This window comes from Nycticebus coucang, chromosome 12, assembly GCF_027406575.1.
Source record: "Nycticebus coucang isolate mNycCou1 chromosome 12, mNycCou1.pri, whole genome shotgun sequence".
Taxonomy (NCBI): domain Eukaryota; kingdom Metazoa; phylum Chordata; class Mammalia; order Primates; family Lorisidae; genus Nycticebus; species Nycticebus coucang.
The window spans coordinates 69339943-69355539 of NC_069791.1; the positions used below are offsets into that span (position 1 = coordinate 69339943).

Consider the following 15597-nt stretch of genomic DNA (forward strand, 5'->3'; position numbering starts at 1 on the left):
TCTCTCTTATCAGGTACCAAGTGCTGAACCCCAACGTGATTCCCCAGGGGTTTGTGGACAACAAGAAGGCCTCAGAACTGCTTCTTGGGTCCATTGACCTAGACACGAATGAATACAAAATTGGGCATACCAAGGTAGGGTCTTCGGGTGGGGACTCCCTCCTCACATGCGCTCAGCCCTATTCTAAGAAGGAGGACTTCAGAGTGTGAATTCCAGCTCAGCCACTGACCAGTTGCCTGCTGAGAGCCTTAGCTTCCTGGAAAATCAGGGCTGATAATCTCTCACAGGATTCGAGGGGATTAGTGGCAACATACATAGAATCCAACTCAGCACAGAACAGTATTTGATCAGTGGTAGAATATTTCTTAGTGCTGAATGAGCCCTAAGTTTCTAAGATTAAAGAAAGTCATCAGAATCAAGGGCTTGGGTCGTACCCAGCATGGCAGTATGTGTGGGCAGGGCCTGGGCAATGAAGTATCACAACCCAGTTCTGAGCTGGCACGTGAGTCGGGGTTGACTCAGACAGAGCAGCCTCCTGATCCTGACTCACGGGGCCTGAGCTACCCCATGTCTGTCCCATTTCCTGGCCCCACAGCATCCTGTCAGGAGTGCAAGGGTCAGCCAGGCAAGTGGTGCAAGGTGTCTGTTCACAGCTGTCCCACCAGACTACACCCCAACATGACAGCCAGGTGACCTGGGAGGAGTGCTGGCTTTGTGCAGGAATGTCTGTGGCACGTAGAGCAGATCACTTTTCTCTCCAACTCCCATGTGTGATGCAGGCCTGGCATGGAAGCTACCAGTGTGTGCATTCTTCCAATGCATCTGGTCGCTTGGCAAATGCTTGTGGAGTACCTACTGTGTGCAGGTTCTGAAGAGAAAAGAACAAGTCCCTAGCTCCTAGCTTTATAAGGTTGTGTTGCAGAATTGTAACATAGTTAGAACTTGCTAGAACTGTTTGCTTTGGCCTCCTTTACTATATGTGCCATGTATACCTAAATTAATTTACAGGGAGCACTTAGGGTTTTGTCACAGAATTATTGAATATTTGATCTGGAAAGAATGTTAGAAACCACCAGGCCCCTCTCTTCCTGCCTACCCTTGACATATGGGAAGCTTCAGAAAGCCTGGAAAGGGGGTAGAGGTGATATGCTCAACTTCACAGAACCAAATAGGACAGAGCTAGTCAGTATCAGGCCCACCTCTGCTGGTCATGTGGCCTGGAAGCAAGAGCTGCTGCAGCTACCACCTGAACAAACAGATCACCTCCTGCTGTTGCCCCAAGGTTGCATTAGGCACCTCAGGTCCAGGGAAGGCCCAGAGCTGCTGGGGAGCTTTGCTCTCTGAGGACCAGGGAGACTCTGGCAGCAGGGGCAGAACAAACACCAGGATGGCTCTGTCTGTGAATGGTGGCCCTATCCTTGGCTCTGGCGGACCCCACTCCCCCAGCCACATGCTTGGTTCAAAGACCAAACCTCAGTGCCAATTAATTTTGAAATATCAGTAACATTTTACCAAATTAAGCTGTATTTCACCACCTTGTAATGACTAACTCCTTGAAAATTCTTCTTGGGTTGGGGTTTGGGGGGTGGGGGAGGAGAATTCTTTTCTTTTCTATCCTTTTCCCATAGGGACCTAGCCGAGGGCTCTACTCCCTGTCTCCACATGCAGAGATTGCAGTCTCCAGCATCTGGGAGGTTTCAGGGGCCCCGTAATTGCACGCTCTCTGCCCCTAGAGAAGGCAGGGTGAAGTCAGAATGCAGATCTTCTGGCAACTTCTACCCTTTTAAAAGTTTTTATCATATCCTATCTGAAGCATATAAAAAGATGTTATTACAATGAAACATAATAATAAAGTGAGCACCTCCAGACCCACTTAAAAGCCCAGAATATAATCTTTGCACATCTTTCTTCCTCTTCCTCTATACCCCTCCCACAGTAACCCCTGTCCGAACTTTTAAGTTAACCATTCCCTCACCTTTTAAAAATAGTTTTGTCACATTTGTGTACACCCCAAGATTTTGCTTGGCTTTGAGCTTCATGGAAGTATCATACTTGATACTCTGCGGTGACATTTTTCAATGATGTGCTTTCATTACTTAATCCTGTTTCTGAGGTTGTCTTCATTGGTATAAGACACTCATTCATTGTCACAGCCACACCACATTGTAGTGTTGCTGTGAGCATCCTTGCCCCTGGTCCTGTGTTGGAGTTTCTCTAAAACAAGATCCCCAACCTTGGGTGTACATTAGAATCAAGTGGGGAGATTTTTAAAAGCCCAGTGCCTGAGTCCCATCCCAGGAATTGTTGAAATCTCTGATGCCCAGGCTTCAAAAGCTGTCCAGGCAGGCATTGAGTGTAGCCTGTGCAGCCTAAGCTGGGATATATGCTGAGGAGGGCAGCTGCCTATTGCAAGTGGCAAATGTCCAACTTGACGAGGGAATGCCAAGCCATTTTCCAAAATTCTTATACCAATCCATCCTCCCCTTGATCCTTACTTGTGCCAACACCTGTTTTATCAGAAGAAAGAAAAGGTTACAAATAGAGGGAGGGGTAAATGGTATCCTGTGACCTTAATTTGTATTTTCCTGAGTCTGAGTGTTTCCAGCTCTTTCTGACATTCACTGCAAAGCTAGCCTTGCTTTCCTGGGGATGAGTCCTACTCACACCCCATTTGGAAGTCTGGAAGTGTGTGGCATTAGTAAAACCCTGTCCTCTTTCTAAGAAAGTCAGCCACCTCACCTCCACCCAGGCTGGTCATTATCCCCTCTCCCCACATCCAGGTCCTTTGGGGCTGTGATGGAGTGAATGTCTAAAGCAGTGTTTTTCAACCTCTTCTTAATCTCATGGCACACTTGAACCTATAGTTAAACTTCCATGGCACACTTAAATTATGTTGATCAAAAAAAAAAAAGAGTGAAAACAAGAATACACTTACTGTGCTTTGAATGTCTTTCAAAAATAATTTAATTAATGATCTGTAAAAACTTTTGAGGCACACCTAAGATCCTCTCACAGCACACTAGTGTGCTGTGGCACACTGGTTGAAAATCACTGCCCTAAAGGCTGCTCTAAGTGGTGGGAAGGAAGGAAGAAGGGCCCCTTGTTTCCCAAGCTGCAGGGCAATCACCACAATGTGAGGACTGAGGTGACCTATCACATTTCACCTAGAGCTTCACAGAACTTTCCCACTATCTCATTTAATCCTTACAGCAACCCTCTGAGAAAGGGATGGGCATCCCCATCTCACAGATAAGGAACTGAAGCTCAAAGATGTGAGATGTGACAAGGTGAGCCAGCTAGTAAGTGAAAGGCCAGGACTGGAGAACCCAGATGCATCTGGGCAAGAGAAGCCTGATGCTGAGGCTCTCACTGGGTGCCCTGCAGCTGGAGGTATCCAGGTACCAGCACCACGCTGGGTCCCTTCACTTTTTCTTTTTCTTTCTTTCTTTCCATTTTTTTTTTTTTTTGAGACAAAGTCTCACTCTGTCACCCAGGTTAGAATGCTATGACATCATTATAGTTCACAGCAATCTCAAACTCCTGGACTCAAGAGATCCTCCTGCCTCAGCCTCCCAAGTAGCTGGGACTGCAGATGTGCACCACAGTGTCCAATAATTTTTTTATTTTTAGTAGAGTCAGGTCTTGCTCTTGCTCAGGCTAGTCTTGAACTCCTGAGCTCAAGCAATCTTCCCACCTCAATCTTCCCTGCCAGTCACTCAGAATACTGGGATTATAGGGGAGAACCGCTGTTCCAGGCCTAGGGTCCCTAAGCTTTTAAGGATTCTTCTTACCCTCCATTCTTTGTGTGACAGCTGGGCTTTTTTCAGAGGATGCCTCTAACCCCCAGGTATTCTTCCGTGCGGGCATCCTGGCCAAGCTTGAGGACATGAGGGATGAGCGTCTGGCCAAGATCATGACTATGCTGCAGTGTCGGCTCCGGGGTTTCCTCATGAGGGTCGAGTTCAAGAAGATGCTGGAACGAAGGTAGCACTCACAAACACTGACAGAGAAGGACTGCTGAAGCCACACAAATGCCACACACACAGGGGTCAGCCCCAACAACCACAAAAGGGGTGGATGTCAATGTCTTTGCTGGCCCGGAGACCGTGTGTGAGGCCTGTATCAGTCTCCCAGGGCTGCCATAACCAAGTCCTAGTCATTCCTTACACATCAGTAATTTATCCTCTTCTGGTTCTGGAGGCTTGAAGTCCAAAGCCAAGAAGTTGGCAGGGCTGTGCTCCTTCTGAAACCTGTAGGGGAGGATGCTTTCTCTCCACTGCCAGCCCTAATGGCCCCAGGTGCCCCCTGGTTTGTGGAGGCATCACTCCAATCCGGCCTGTGTCTTTACACAGTGTTCTCCCCAAGTGTCTGTGTTTCATACCATCTTCTCTCTTTCTATAAGGACACTAGTCATTGGATTAGGGCCAAACCTGCTCTTGTATGACCTTATTTTTTAAATTTTTTTTGAGTCTCATTCTGTCACCGTGGGTAGAGTGCCATGGCATCAGCCTAGTTCAGAAAAACCTCAAACTCCAGGGTTCAAGCAATTCTCCTGCCTCAGCTTTCCAAGTAGCTGGGACTACAGGCACATGCCACCACACCCAGTTAATTTGTTCGGTTTTTAGTAGAGAAGAGGTCTCGCTCTTGCTCAGTCTAATCTTGAACTCTTGATCTCAAGAATCCTCCTATCTTAGCCTCCCAGAGTGCTAGAATTACAGGCATGAGCTACTTTGCCTAGCCATTATCACCTTATCTTCAATAATTGCATCTGAAATGACCCTATTTCCAAATAAAGTCACACTCACAGGTACTGGGGGGTAGGACTTTAGCATATCTCTTGGGAAGGCACAATTCAGCGTCTTACAGGAACCAGCTTATATAACCCTTCTCTTTACAATTTCAAGTCACTTTCACAGCCTTCCCCTTATTCTGTCCCTGTGATCATGCTGTAAGAAGGATGAGGCAGGGCCAGCACCCGCATTTTACAGATGTGGAAACAGAGGTCAGAGGGATTAAAGAACTGAGCCAGCTTCATGCAGAGTCAGGATTAGAACCCAGGAATTCTCATGCTAAATCCCTGCCCTTGGAATCATGTTTTCAGCCATCCCCCTGACATGGTAACCTAAAAATTGCTGGGGCGGCACTTGTAGCTCAGTGAGTAGGATCCTGGCCACATATGCTGAAGCTGGTGGCTTTGAGCCTGGCCCGGGCCTGCTAAACAACAATGACAACTACAACAAAAAAATAGCCGGGCGTTATGGCAGGCGTCTGTAGTCCCAGCAACTTGGGAAGTTGAGGCAAGAAAATTGCTTAAGCCCAAGAGTTTGAGGTTGCTGTGATGCCACGGCATAGCCACAAGAAAATTGCTTAAGCCCAAGAGTTGAAGCTGTGACACCATGGCACTCCACCCAGGGTGACATATTGAGACTCTGTCTCAAAAAAAAAAAAAGAAAAGAAAAAAATTGCTAGGTCCATCCCAGATGAACTGTGTTTGCCTCTAGCTTTTTGTGGCTGTGGAATTAGTAACCACAGTTATAGTGAATTTCTGCCACCACTAGCATCCCTCCGAGACACTGACTGAAGGAAGGCAGGAATGCCAGTTTGAGGCTAATTAAAGGATGTTGGCTTCATCCAGGCCAGGGCCTCTGTGCAGGGGGAAGAGGACATTTGAATGAAGCTGCAGGGGACAAAAAGGGGGCAGATTCCAGAGACTTTGCAGATCTAGCCTTGAGAGATTAATGGGTATTTCTGGTGAAGAAGTGAAAGAAGGGGAAATGCAGGAGTAAATGATTGGTCTGGCTCAGCCTTGTGCCATCTGGGAGACACCCGGTTCCACCAGGTTCCATCTCAGCTCCCTTAACCCGCTGCTAGGCTCTGGCCTTGGCCTGAGTCTTGCTACCCACTAGGTCTTGAAAAAGCACTTTCATGTCTGCACAGAATTAGATGTACTAGCTTCCATTCCCTGCCCATCTGCCTCCTCAAGGAGGGCAGGTCCTGACACTTTCATCTTAACCCATGTAATCTGGAATTCTTTCTTGCAGAATTGGCTTGAAAGTCATTCAGCGGAATGTGCGCAAGTTCCTGCAGCTGCGTTTCTGGGGCTGGTGGAAGCTATACAACAAGGTAGGGGCCAAAACACCAGGCCAGCTGGGACTGCTGCCACCTGCACCCTAGTCCTAGGTGGAGGTGGGAGGCCACAGGAATGGCTTGAAAATGAGGGTACTTTGGAGGGGAAGGAGTTTTTCCCTAAGAAAAACCATGGTGTGTCTTTCCATCTCATCCCTCAAAATAAAATCTACTTAAGATAGAGACATTCATACCACCCCATCAAAAAGATTGGGCTTGGCTATTGACACCCTCCCACTGGGGATGTTGAGGTATTTTTAGCTCCGTCCATGAGTCCTTGGCCTCAGAGTTAGAAAGACCTCAAGAAATGATGGTGTCCAACATCTCATTTTCCAAGTGTTTCCAAGATGGCAGTGAGGGCAGTGTGAGTCAACTGGCTGTGTGTGTGTGTGTGTGTGTGTGTGTGTGTATGTGTGTGTGTGTTCGGGGGGGTGGTGCTGCAGATGCCCAAAGCGGAAGCAGGAGGCCAGCCCACTGTCTAGTCATGCCCAGGCTGGGGCCACCATTAAGAGGGAACATGCCCCAGGCAACAGAGGAGGGAAGCCAGACACAGGGCAGCTGTGTTCAAGAAACAGGACAGGGTTGTTTTGGGCAGCCACACAGGGGGTGGGGACAGGCTCTGAGTCATCTTGGGTGGCCCTGAGTCCTCCATAGCTGACAAAGAAGTGTCTTTCCATTTCTGGTGGGAAAGAATTCACTTATAATCAGTGCTGACCACAAAAGGAAAGGAAGGGACAGTAAGTCTTGCATCCCCCAAGGTATCACACACAAAGGCCAGTCCCCTTGAGGGCCTGAGATCGGAGAGCAATCTAGATGAGCTGTTCTCCAAAGCCAGTTGTTGCTGGCACTGCCTGGCTCTCATCACATGTCCCATGACTGACCTTCTTTACATCAATTCACTTGCTTCTTATTTTTGAAAACTGTATTTTAAAAGGAAACTTTATGTCCTTACTGCTTTAATCTCATCCTAAGCAAATATTAGCCACAAAATAGGGGATTTGATAAGTTCTTTATCATTTTTAAAATTGCCTATTAAAGTAACTTTGTACCAACGCAAATCAAAGTGTTTCCATGTAATGCTTGAATACATCTCCCCAGTTCCTTGGGTGTGAGTTATACCCTGGGAAGACCCAGACCAGCAGCTTTTAAGATTCTTTCTATGTAAGACACAGTGGCAACAGATATAAACTTCCCTGCTGTTTACTAATTAGATGTGACAGAGCAAAGTCCTGTTCTAATTAGTTTAAAAAATCCTTTCGTCTTAGCATTTTAACTAGACTCTGATCTTATTTAACATGACCAGATAGGATGGGTCCATGAAAGAGAACATGTGTGGTAGGTGTTACACAGTTGCAAGTTATGGTGCTTACTGAGAACGTTTCCTACAAACTTTGCCACTCTGACATCCCCAGGCTTGCAGTGATCAAGGTTTATCTGTTATCTTCTAAGAGAGGCCATCCTTCCTCTCAAATCCATGTCCCTGGTACTTGCCCTCCAGGGAAATGTATATTTTGACTCAGGAAATACTCCCAGAGGTCCTGCTCCACAGGAGCTTGGTGCTGCAGAGACCCCAAGGGGGCAAAAGGGAGATCTCTGAGGGGCTTTCAGACATAGGGCAGAGGAATACAGGTGATGGTATCTGGCAGACTCTAGCACTCTGACACAGCCTGAGAAGTGCCAAATGCATTGAGAGATCCAGACAGATTCTGTGAAAACAGAACAGGAACAACTGTTCCCGGCTGGCAGCAAAGCAAGCCAGCCCTACAGACAGGGGCAGCAGTGCACAGGCCAGAGGCAGGACACCAGCTAAGCCAGTGCGGGGAGTGAGCAGGGCAGCGCTGTAGAAGGCCTTCAAGGCTAAGGTGAGAGCTGAGACTTCATGTTGCTGAGAAAGGGAAAGGTTGGGGAGAGGGAGAGAGAGACAGACAGGGACAGAATGAGAGAGATAAAAATAGAGAGAGAGCTAGAGACATAGCATGGGAGAAAGAGAGAAAGACACAGGAAGTATCAGAGGTAGAAACAGAGAGGGGGTAAGAGAAAGCCTGAAAAAACAAAGAGAAAGAAAGAGAAAGAGAGGCAGAGAAACAGAAACAGAGAGGCAGAAACAGACAGAGACAGAGAGACAGAGGGAGGGGAAATCAGGAAGGAAAGGGGAGGGAGCCCTAAGCCTCCTATGTCACCAGAACAGATGTAAACATTGGGAGCACCTAAGGATTGGTCCTAAGTGAGGATGGACCTTCTCTGTTGAGGCTAGGGATGGCTAAGGCAAAGAGCTTGGCCTGAGAGGCAGCACCAGAGGAGAGAGACTCTGCCTGCAGAACTGCAGCAAGGGCTGCTTCCCACCCCTGGGGTGCTGTCAGGTCAAAGCCAGGGTAGACACCCCATAGCCCACCATCTACCCCTTGCAAACCTCTCCTCCTAACACTTTTTGGTGTTGCTCCTCACCCAGGTCAAGCCACTCCTGAATGTAGCTTGGCAAGAGGAAGAGATGAAGGTCAAAGAGGAGGAGCTGAGGAGTGCCATGGCCAAGACCCAGGAGTTGATCAACAAGGTCAAGGAACTAGAGGAGAAGATGGCTACGCTCAGCCAGGAGAAGAAGGACCTCACTATCCAGTTGCAGGCTGTACGTGGGCCCTCATGGGCAGGAGGTGGGGGAAAGGGGCCCTTGGTTGCCCGGGATTGCTTCAGTCAGACCTAGGAAGGGAGCAAGAGTGAGCTTTGCTAAAAAACCGTGACCCCCTAGACCACAGGGAAATTCCCCAGGCTTCTCATTCCCTTCTCTTATGTGACCCAACCACCAAAACATCTCCATCATATTCTTATTTGAACATGACCACCTGGGCACACAGCCACAGGCCCCAGCTGTGGGGGAAGTACAGAGGTGGTGGGGAGATATGATGGGAAAAGCTCAGCTCTGCCTCGCAAACTTGGCAACTTACCCCCTTTGAGCCTCCTTTTCCCCCCATGGCAAAGGGGAACACAGCAGGGAAGAATAATTGACAGTTTCCATAGAGTAGTGACAAATTGCCCTGTGGTGCATCCCCTCCCAGAATTCTCTTGTTCCCAAACTTCTCCTGTCCCTTCTCTGATTTGAGCCTGTAAGACACCAGTTTTCACATGTCTCATACAAGGTAGAAAACCCAGCTTGGTGGACATGTGAGACTTAATCAAGGTCCCAAGCTCATTAGTAAAAAACTTGATTACATCTTTGGTCCTTCCCATCATGCCACAGCCATCTCTGCTGCCATGAGAGTGTGGCGCTTGCATTGTCCCTCTGCTGTGCCCAAAGCTGAGTCCAGCATCATTTCTCTGTATTCCGTCAATGCCCTGAGAAGCTGCTCAAACTGATATCCATATTTTTGTGTGTTTGTGGATGCCAAGGCTGAGGGAGACCACAGTGAAGAAAGAATCTTCCATGTATAGACACTCCTTTGCATGTTCCATCCCTGAAGCCTCATAGTGATGATCTGCCTTGTTTTTCAAGCAAAGAAGTTGATATTTTAGTAAAGTTATGCCACATAACACCATAGGTCACACAGCTGGCCTGGGTCTTTTGCTGTTTGATCCTACTGATCCTGTCTCAGAGGCTCCAGTGGACAACTGGGGTCCCTCCTCTCCTCTGCTACTCCATGTGACTTCGATGAGTTTCCTCCTCCCTCTGAATCTTGGTCCCCTCATCTGGAAGCCTAGCTGACAGAGCCCTCTGCGTAGTTTGCTTCACAGGGCTGTTGTAAGGAGGAGCCATGGCTGAGAAATGGTTCACCCTCACAACAGTGCTAAGGTGACACTCACGATTTGTGTGGGTATCCCAGTCCCTGTGGTCAGGTGGAAATGTAGGCAAGCACACCCAGGGTTGGTGGATGAGACAGCAGAGCCTGACTAATAGTGGCTTTCTGCCTGAGTACCCTTGACTTCTCCTAGACCACCTGCAAACACCTGAAGGTGCAGCAGATCCCTGGGGGTGATACAGAGTCAGACGCAGCAGGTCTCAGGTGGAGCCTAAGGTTTCATTTCCAGGTCACGCTGCTGGTGTTGCTGCTCCTAGACTGTGCTTTGTCACACATATAGCAAAAGGAGCTTGGAGACAGCCCATTTCCTTGTCCGCTCCCAGGATACATTTGTTCAGGGCCCATCAGCCCAAGGCTTATCTGCCTGTCTTGGTGATGATCTTTGGGTCCCTTGCAGGTCGCCTTTGACTGGGGATCTTTCTTCTGACAGGAGCAAGAGAACCTGATGGATGCAGAGGAGCGCCTGACCCAAATGATGAAGACCAAGATGGAACTAGAAAGCCAGATTGCAGACATGCGGGAATGACTAGAGGAGGAAGAAGGCATGACGGCCTCACTAAGCGCCACTAAGCGTAAGCTGGAAGGGGAGCTGAGCGACCTGAAGAGGGACCTGGAGGGCCTAGAAACCACACTAGCCAAGACGGAGAAGGAAAAGCAGGTGAGGATGGCCTGGACCCTACTGCACCCCTTTCAGGCCAGGGATCCACAGTCCACTCATGTGCAAGGACACCAGGAGCCTCCACTGCAGTGATGCCCAGTGTCCCAGCCCCTGGCCACGTGGGGCTTTTCTAACTTCAGTTAATTCAATATCATTTAAATGCAGCACCCCATTTGCATTAGCCACATTCTGAGTACTCACAGTCACACGTGTTAAGTGCCACAGAGAACACGTCCATCAGAAAGTTCTGCCAAACAGAGCAGCTAACCAAGGGGACTGAGAGCTGTTACTGTCATGGAGAAGGGGTCCCTTTTAACTGTTGAATTTCTGCCCAAACAAGCAATCTCTGCCCTCTGAGCAGCTCCCTGACTCCTGCTGCCCTCTGGCTGACCCTTGGCTCCTTCCTTCCGTCCCAGCCACTGGTGGGTCTCATGAGCAAGGTGAAGTGGCCTCTGATTAAACCTTTGTTTCTCCAACCTTGCTGTGGATACAACTACCTGAGGATACTAATGAGGCCCTGCAGAGGTCTGGGGGTCATCCTTTTTGTAGCAAAGGCCTGAATTGATGGTTCTTGCTGCTCCCCAATACAAGATTCTGACTTGGTTGGTCTGAACATGCCCTGGGCGTTGGTATTTCCTAAACTCCCAGGAGACTCTAGGATACCCAAGCTGAGGACTCCCCTTCTCCGTGGAGGCTGTTTCCAGCCTTAAGGGCCCCTCTCTCTCCTCACCTGCATTTCTAGGCCCTGGATCACAAGGTCCGCACCCTGACTGGGGACCTCTCACTCCGTGAAGACTCCATTGCTAAGCTCCAGAAGGAGAAGAGGGCCCTGGAGGAGCTACACCAGGTGGGTTTCCAGAGTTTCCCCTCAGCAAAGTGGGAAGACTTCCCTAGGGAGTCAAGGAATCTCCCTAAATCTCAATTCCCTCATCAGTAAAGTAGGTGTGGCCATATCTTGCTGACTTCCTTCCAAATGTGTTATAAGTAGGGTGGCCATATAATTTATCTTCCAAACTAGGACAGTTTTTTGTTTGTTTGTTTTGAGACAGAGTCTCCCTATGTTGCCCTCAGTAGAGTGCTATGGCGTCACAACTCACAGCAACCTCAAACTCTTGGGCTTAAGTGATTCTCTTTTTTTTTTTTTTTTATTTTGGCCGGGGCTAGGTTTGAACCCACCACCTCCAGCATATGGGACCAGTGCCCTACTCCTTGAGCCACAGGCGCCGCCCTTAAGTGATTCTCTTGCCTCAGCCTCCCAAGTAGCTGGGACTACAGGCGTCCATCACAACACCCGGCTATTTTCTTGTTGTAGTTGTCATTGTTGTTTACCAGGCTTGAACCTGCCAACTTCAGTGCATATGGCTGGCACCATAACCACAGTGGCACCATAACCACTGTGTTATAGGCGCTGAGCCTAAACTAGGACAGTTTTGAGAGTGGAAGGAGGAGCTGTAATACTTACCAGTCAGGCTGTGCCCAGGCACACTGGGAGGTATGGTCACTGGCGTGGTAAGGATTGAGTCCGGTATATGGAAGTGCCCCTTGAGTTCTAAACCCCAGTGAACCGTAATACACTATGGCAACAACAGGCCACGAGCTCATGAGGTCATGAGGAGACCCACCCTTCTTTCCCAGGGCTGTTTTTGTGGCTCAGGCTCCTGAATGCAGAGCTAGCTCTGACCAATTACCAGCACTGACTTCTGGAGACACAGATGCAAAAAGCAGATCAAAGCTGAGAGTTGGACACTTCATCTGGTGTTGACTGATATCATGAATCTACAGCAGGTCCTCTGAGCTCTTTCTGCTGTCTCCAGAACTACCTCCCTTAGGCTGATTCTCAATTGTATCACACCCAAAGCCCCTTTTATAACAAATATAGTTGGTTCTTATTGTTTGTAGTAGTTATGTTCCATAAAGTTGCTACAAACACTGAATTAACAAATATTGAATTAGCAAATACTAACCACTGCTCTTACATAGGATTAGGGAGCATATATATAGGGGTCAGCTTCCTACACTTCTCTGTCCATTAACATTTTCATCAACCAATCAATTCATAATATATATGATTATGATCAACACATTACTTTGTTTTATATGTGTTTCTATTGAAAAACACCTTGTTAAATATAGAAGTTGCCAAAAAAACTATACACATTTTAAGAAGGGAAAAATAGCATTAAAATTGTAATACTCAAGTCATGTTTGACTTCTGTAATTACAAGAGATATGAGATAAAATATATAAGATAACAAACATTATTGGTATATACTGAATATTACAATTTTAACACAGGTTTTTCTTGAAGTATGTATACATTTCTTTGGCACCCTCTGTACATTGTCAATTCATTAACCTTGAACTCATGGCCAGTAGCTCTCTAATTCATGCCTGAACAAAATTTATCTAACAAATATATTTTCTCAGTAAGGAACACCATGCTTAGGAATGCTAGATGGCACTTCAGAAAAATGTCAAAATTACCAATAAAAATTTTAAAAAAGAAAAAACATGGTTTTATGTAGAGAATAAAAATGACACTTGTTCACAGTTTGAGAGCTGAAACAAGAAGGCAGAGTATCAGCTTGTTCAAATTCAGCTGGTAAGAGATGTATCAGGGGATTCAAAATTTTCCCCACCACATGCATATTTGCAAATGATCATGAAAGTACAGTGATTGCTGATTTGGGATTACAAATACAGTGAGTAAGTGAATCCACAGTGGAGAATCAACAAACAATGAGGATTAGCTAAATTTTACAATCCCCTCTTACCATCCCAAAGTAAAAATTATTAAATAATATAATACATAACTTCAAAAAATAATAGCATGCCCTTTGATATAAAGGGGAAATGAATGACAAGCAATTTATAAAAAATAGCAGCTGTCACCAGGTAAAAACAAGCTCAGGCAGATCAACTGGGAGATGGCTACAAGAGGGAGTGTTAAGATTTTACAAAATGGTGAATAACCCTTGGGGAAATTTGAAACAACAATGACAAATCTTTCAGTTTTCATGGTAAATCATTCTTTATTTATTTATTTATTTATTTGAGACAAAGTCTCACTCTGTTGCCCCAGACTACAGTGCCATAGCTTCAGCCTACCTCACAGCGACCTCAAACTCCTGGGCTCAAACGATCCTCTTGCCTCCGCCTCCTGAATAGCTGTAACTATAGGCGTCCACCACAATGCTTGGCTAATTTTTTCTATTTTTAATAGAGATGGGGGGGTCTCATTTTTCTCAGACTGGTGTCAAACTCCTGAACTCAAGCAATCCTCCCACCTCTGCCTCCCAGATAAGCCACCACACCCTGCCAAGATCTTTCTATTTACTAAGTGAAAAAGAATGTTAAGCTACATGTAAAGTGGTGCTAGGTTCCAGGTTCAGAAGAGTATAAAGGGTTGTTTCATTTACATGAATGCCTGGCTGGGACATCAATCATGTGACTGCAGAATTATTTACCATGATGCTGGGTGATGTCCAGAGCCAGATGGGATGTCCGGCACCGCTGGAGCCACATCCCTAAACACCAGTGGGGCCTCCGGTCACTGAGGCAGCCAGAAGAAGCACCCCGTAGATTTTTAATATGCCTGGTTTGCAATAGCTGGCTGAAAAAAAAAAAAAAGAAAAAAAAATTTCCAATATGCCCGCAGGACAACCAGGACTTCCGAATGACCACTGCTGGGTGCTCAGGTCTATCTGCCCTGGCCCTAGCCAGCACCAGAGCAGATGCTCAGTAACTACTCAGTGAAATCAACTCAACTCCCCAAAGCCTAGGGGCTGCACAGCTCAGAAGTGATGACCGAGGACCAGGTCTGTTCAGCTGTTCCTACAGGGTCTTGTGGGACACACATGTGTATCCTTCCTTCCAGAAAACCCTGGATGACCTACAAGCTGAGGAGGACAAGGTGAACCACCTGACCAAGAACAACAGCAAGCTGAGCACCCAGATCCACGAGGTAACACCTCATCGTTGCGCCCATTTCTGTAACTTGAGGGCCAGCTCCATTCTGGGGCACAGGGTCCTCAGATAAATTTTGGGAACTAGACTGACACATACCCCAGAGGCATGAGGGCCTTTCTGATGCCACAGCAAAGGGACCAAGCCCAGTCTGCTTCCTTCTTGCCTTCTGGCCTCAGACTCCTCTCCTCTATACCATCTCTTGCTTTTCTTACCTCCGCAGCTGGAGGATAACTGGGAGCAGGAAAAGAAAATCCGGGCAGAGGTAGAAAAGGCTTGGTGGAAAGCTGAGGGCGACCTGAAGATGACCATCAACAACCTCAATGAGATGGAGCGTTCCAAGCTGGATCTTGAGGAGGTGGTGAAAAAGTACGCCTGTGTCATTATTCCTTTTGTCTGTCACCATGTTAGCAATAGCTGGAACTGCCTGGATGGGGCCAGGCGCTCCGTGCTGTGCTGCATTAACGTGTGTCCTGTGCCTGGCCTGGAGGATACACAGAGCGGCAGGGGCTGCCCAGTCTCACATGGTGCCTGGTGGGCACTGGGAAGGAGAGAGTGCCATTGTCTTGGAACATGGAGGCCTAAATAGAGCAGGGAGCTTCACAGAAACCTACAACTAGGGCTCTCAGGGATAGCAAGGAGTTGGGAAGGGTGGGTGTTTTATCAATATTACTCTGGCAATAACATGGAAGACACAGGTGGAAAAAACTGGAAGCAGGAAGACAATTGTGAGGCTATTGCCATGGTCCAGATAAAAACCCGAACTAAGTGAGTGGCCCAGAGGATGCAGATAAGGAGGAGTCAGATAAGGGAGTATTTTAGGGAGCAGAATTTGAACAGTGCATCTTGGAAGTATAATTGACTAAGACAGTCTTAAAGCACCACAGACCTCAACAAAGAGTATGTGAAGCTAGCTCTGTGTCTTGGCACATCTCTCCCGCGGCACACACAGTGTGTGTGACTCTGCCTGCCCTCGTCTACTCAGCCTCTGGCATCCTTGTTCTCACGAGGCTCCTTGAATGTGGAACTCACATATCTGAAAGAGACAGAGCCCTTTGT

At 47.4% G+C, this 15597-nt stretch overlaps 1 protein-coding gene across 1 annotated transcript in view; it reads left to right on the top strand.

Annotated features, from left to right (window-relative positions):
• The window catches only part of LOC128561830 (myosin-16-like), a 61067-nt gene that overhangs the window by 21197 nt on the left and 24273 nt on the right, over positions 1-15597 (top strand). The window contains 8 exon segments of the mRNA XM_053556484.1: positions 14-134; positions 3848-3984; positions 6042-6123; positions 8576-8749; positions 10345-10572; positions 11315-11419; positions 14450-14536; positions 14762-14907. Coding sequence (XP_053412459.1) covers positions 14-134; positions 3848-3984; positions 6042-6123; positions 8576-8749; positions 10345-10572; positions 11315-11419; positions 14450-14536; positions 14762-14907 — 1080 coding nt within the window.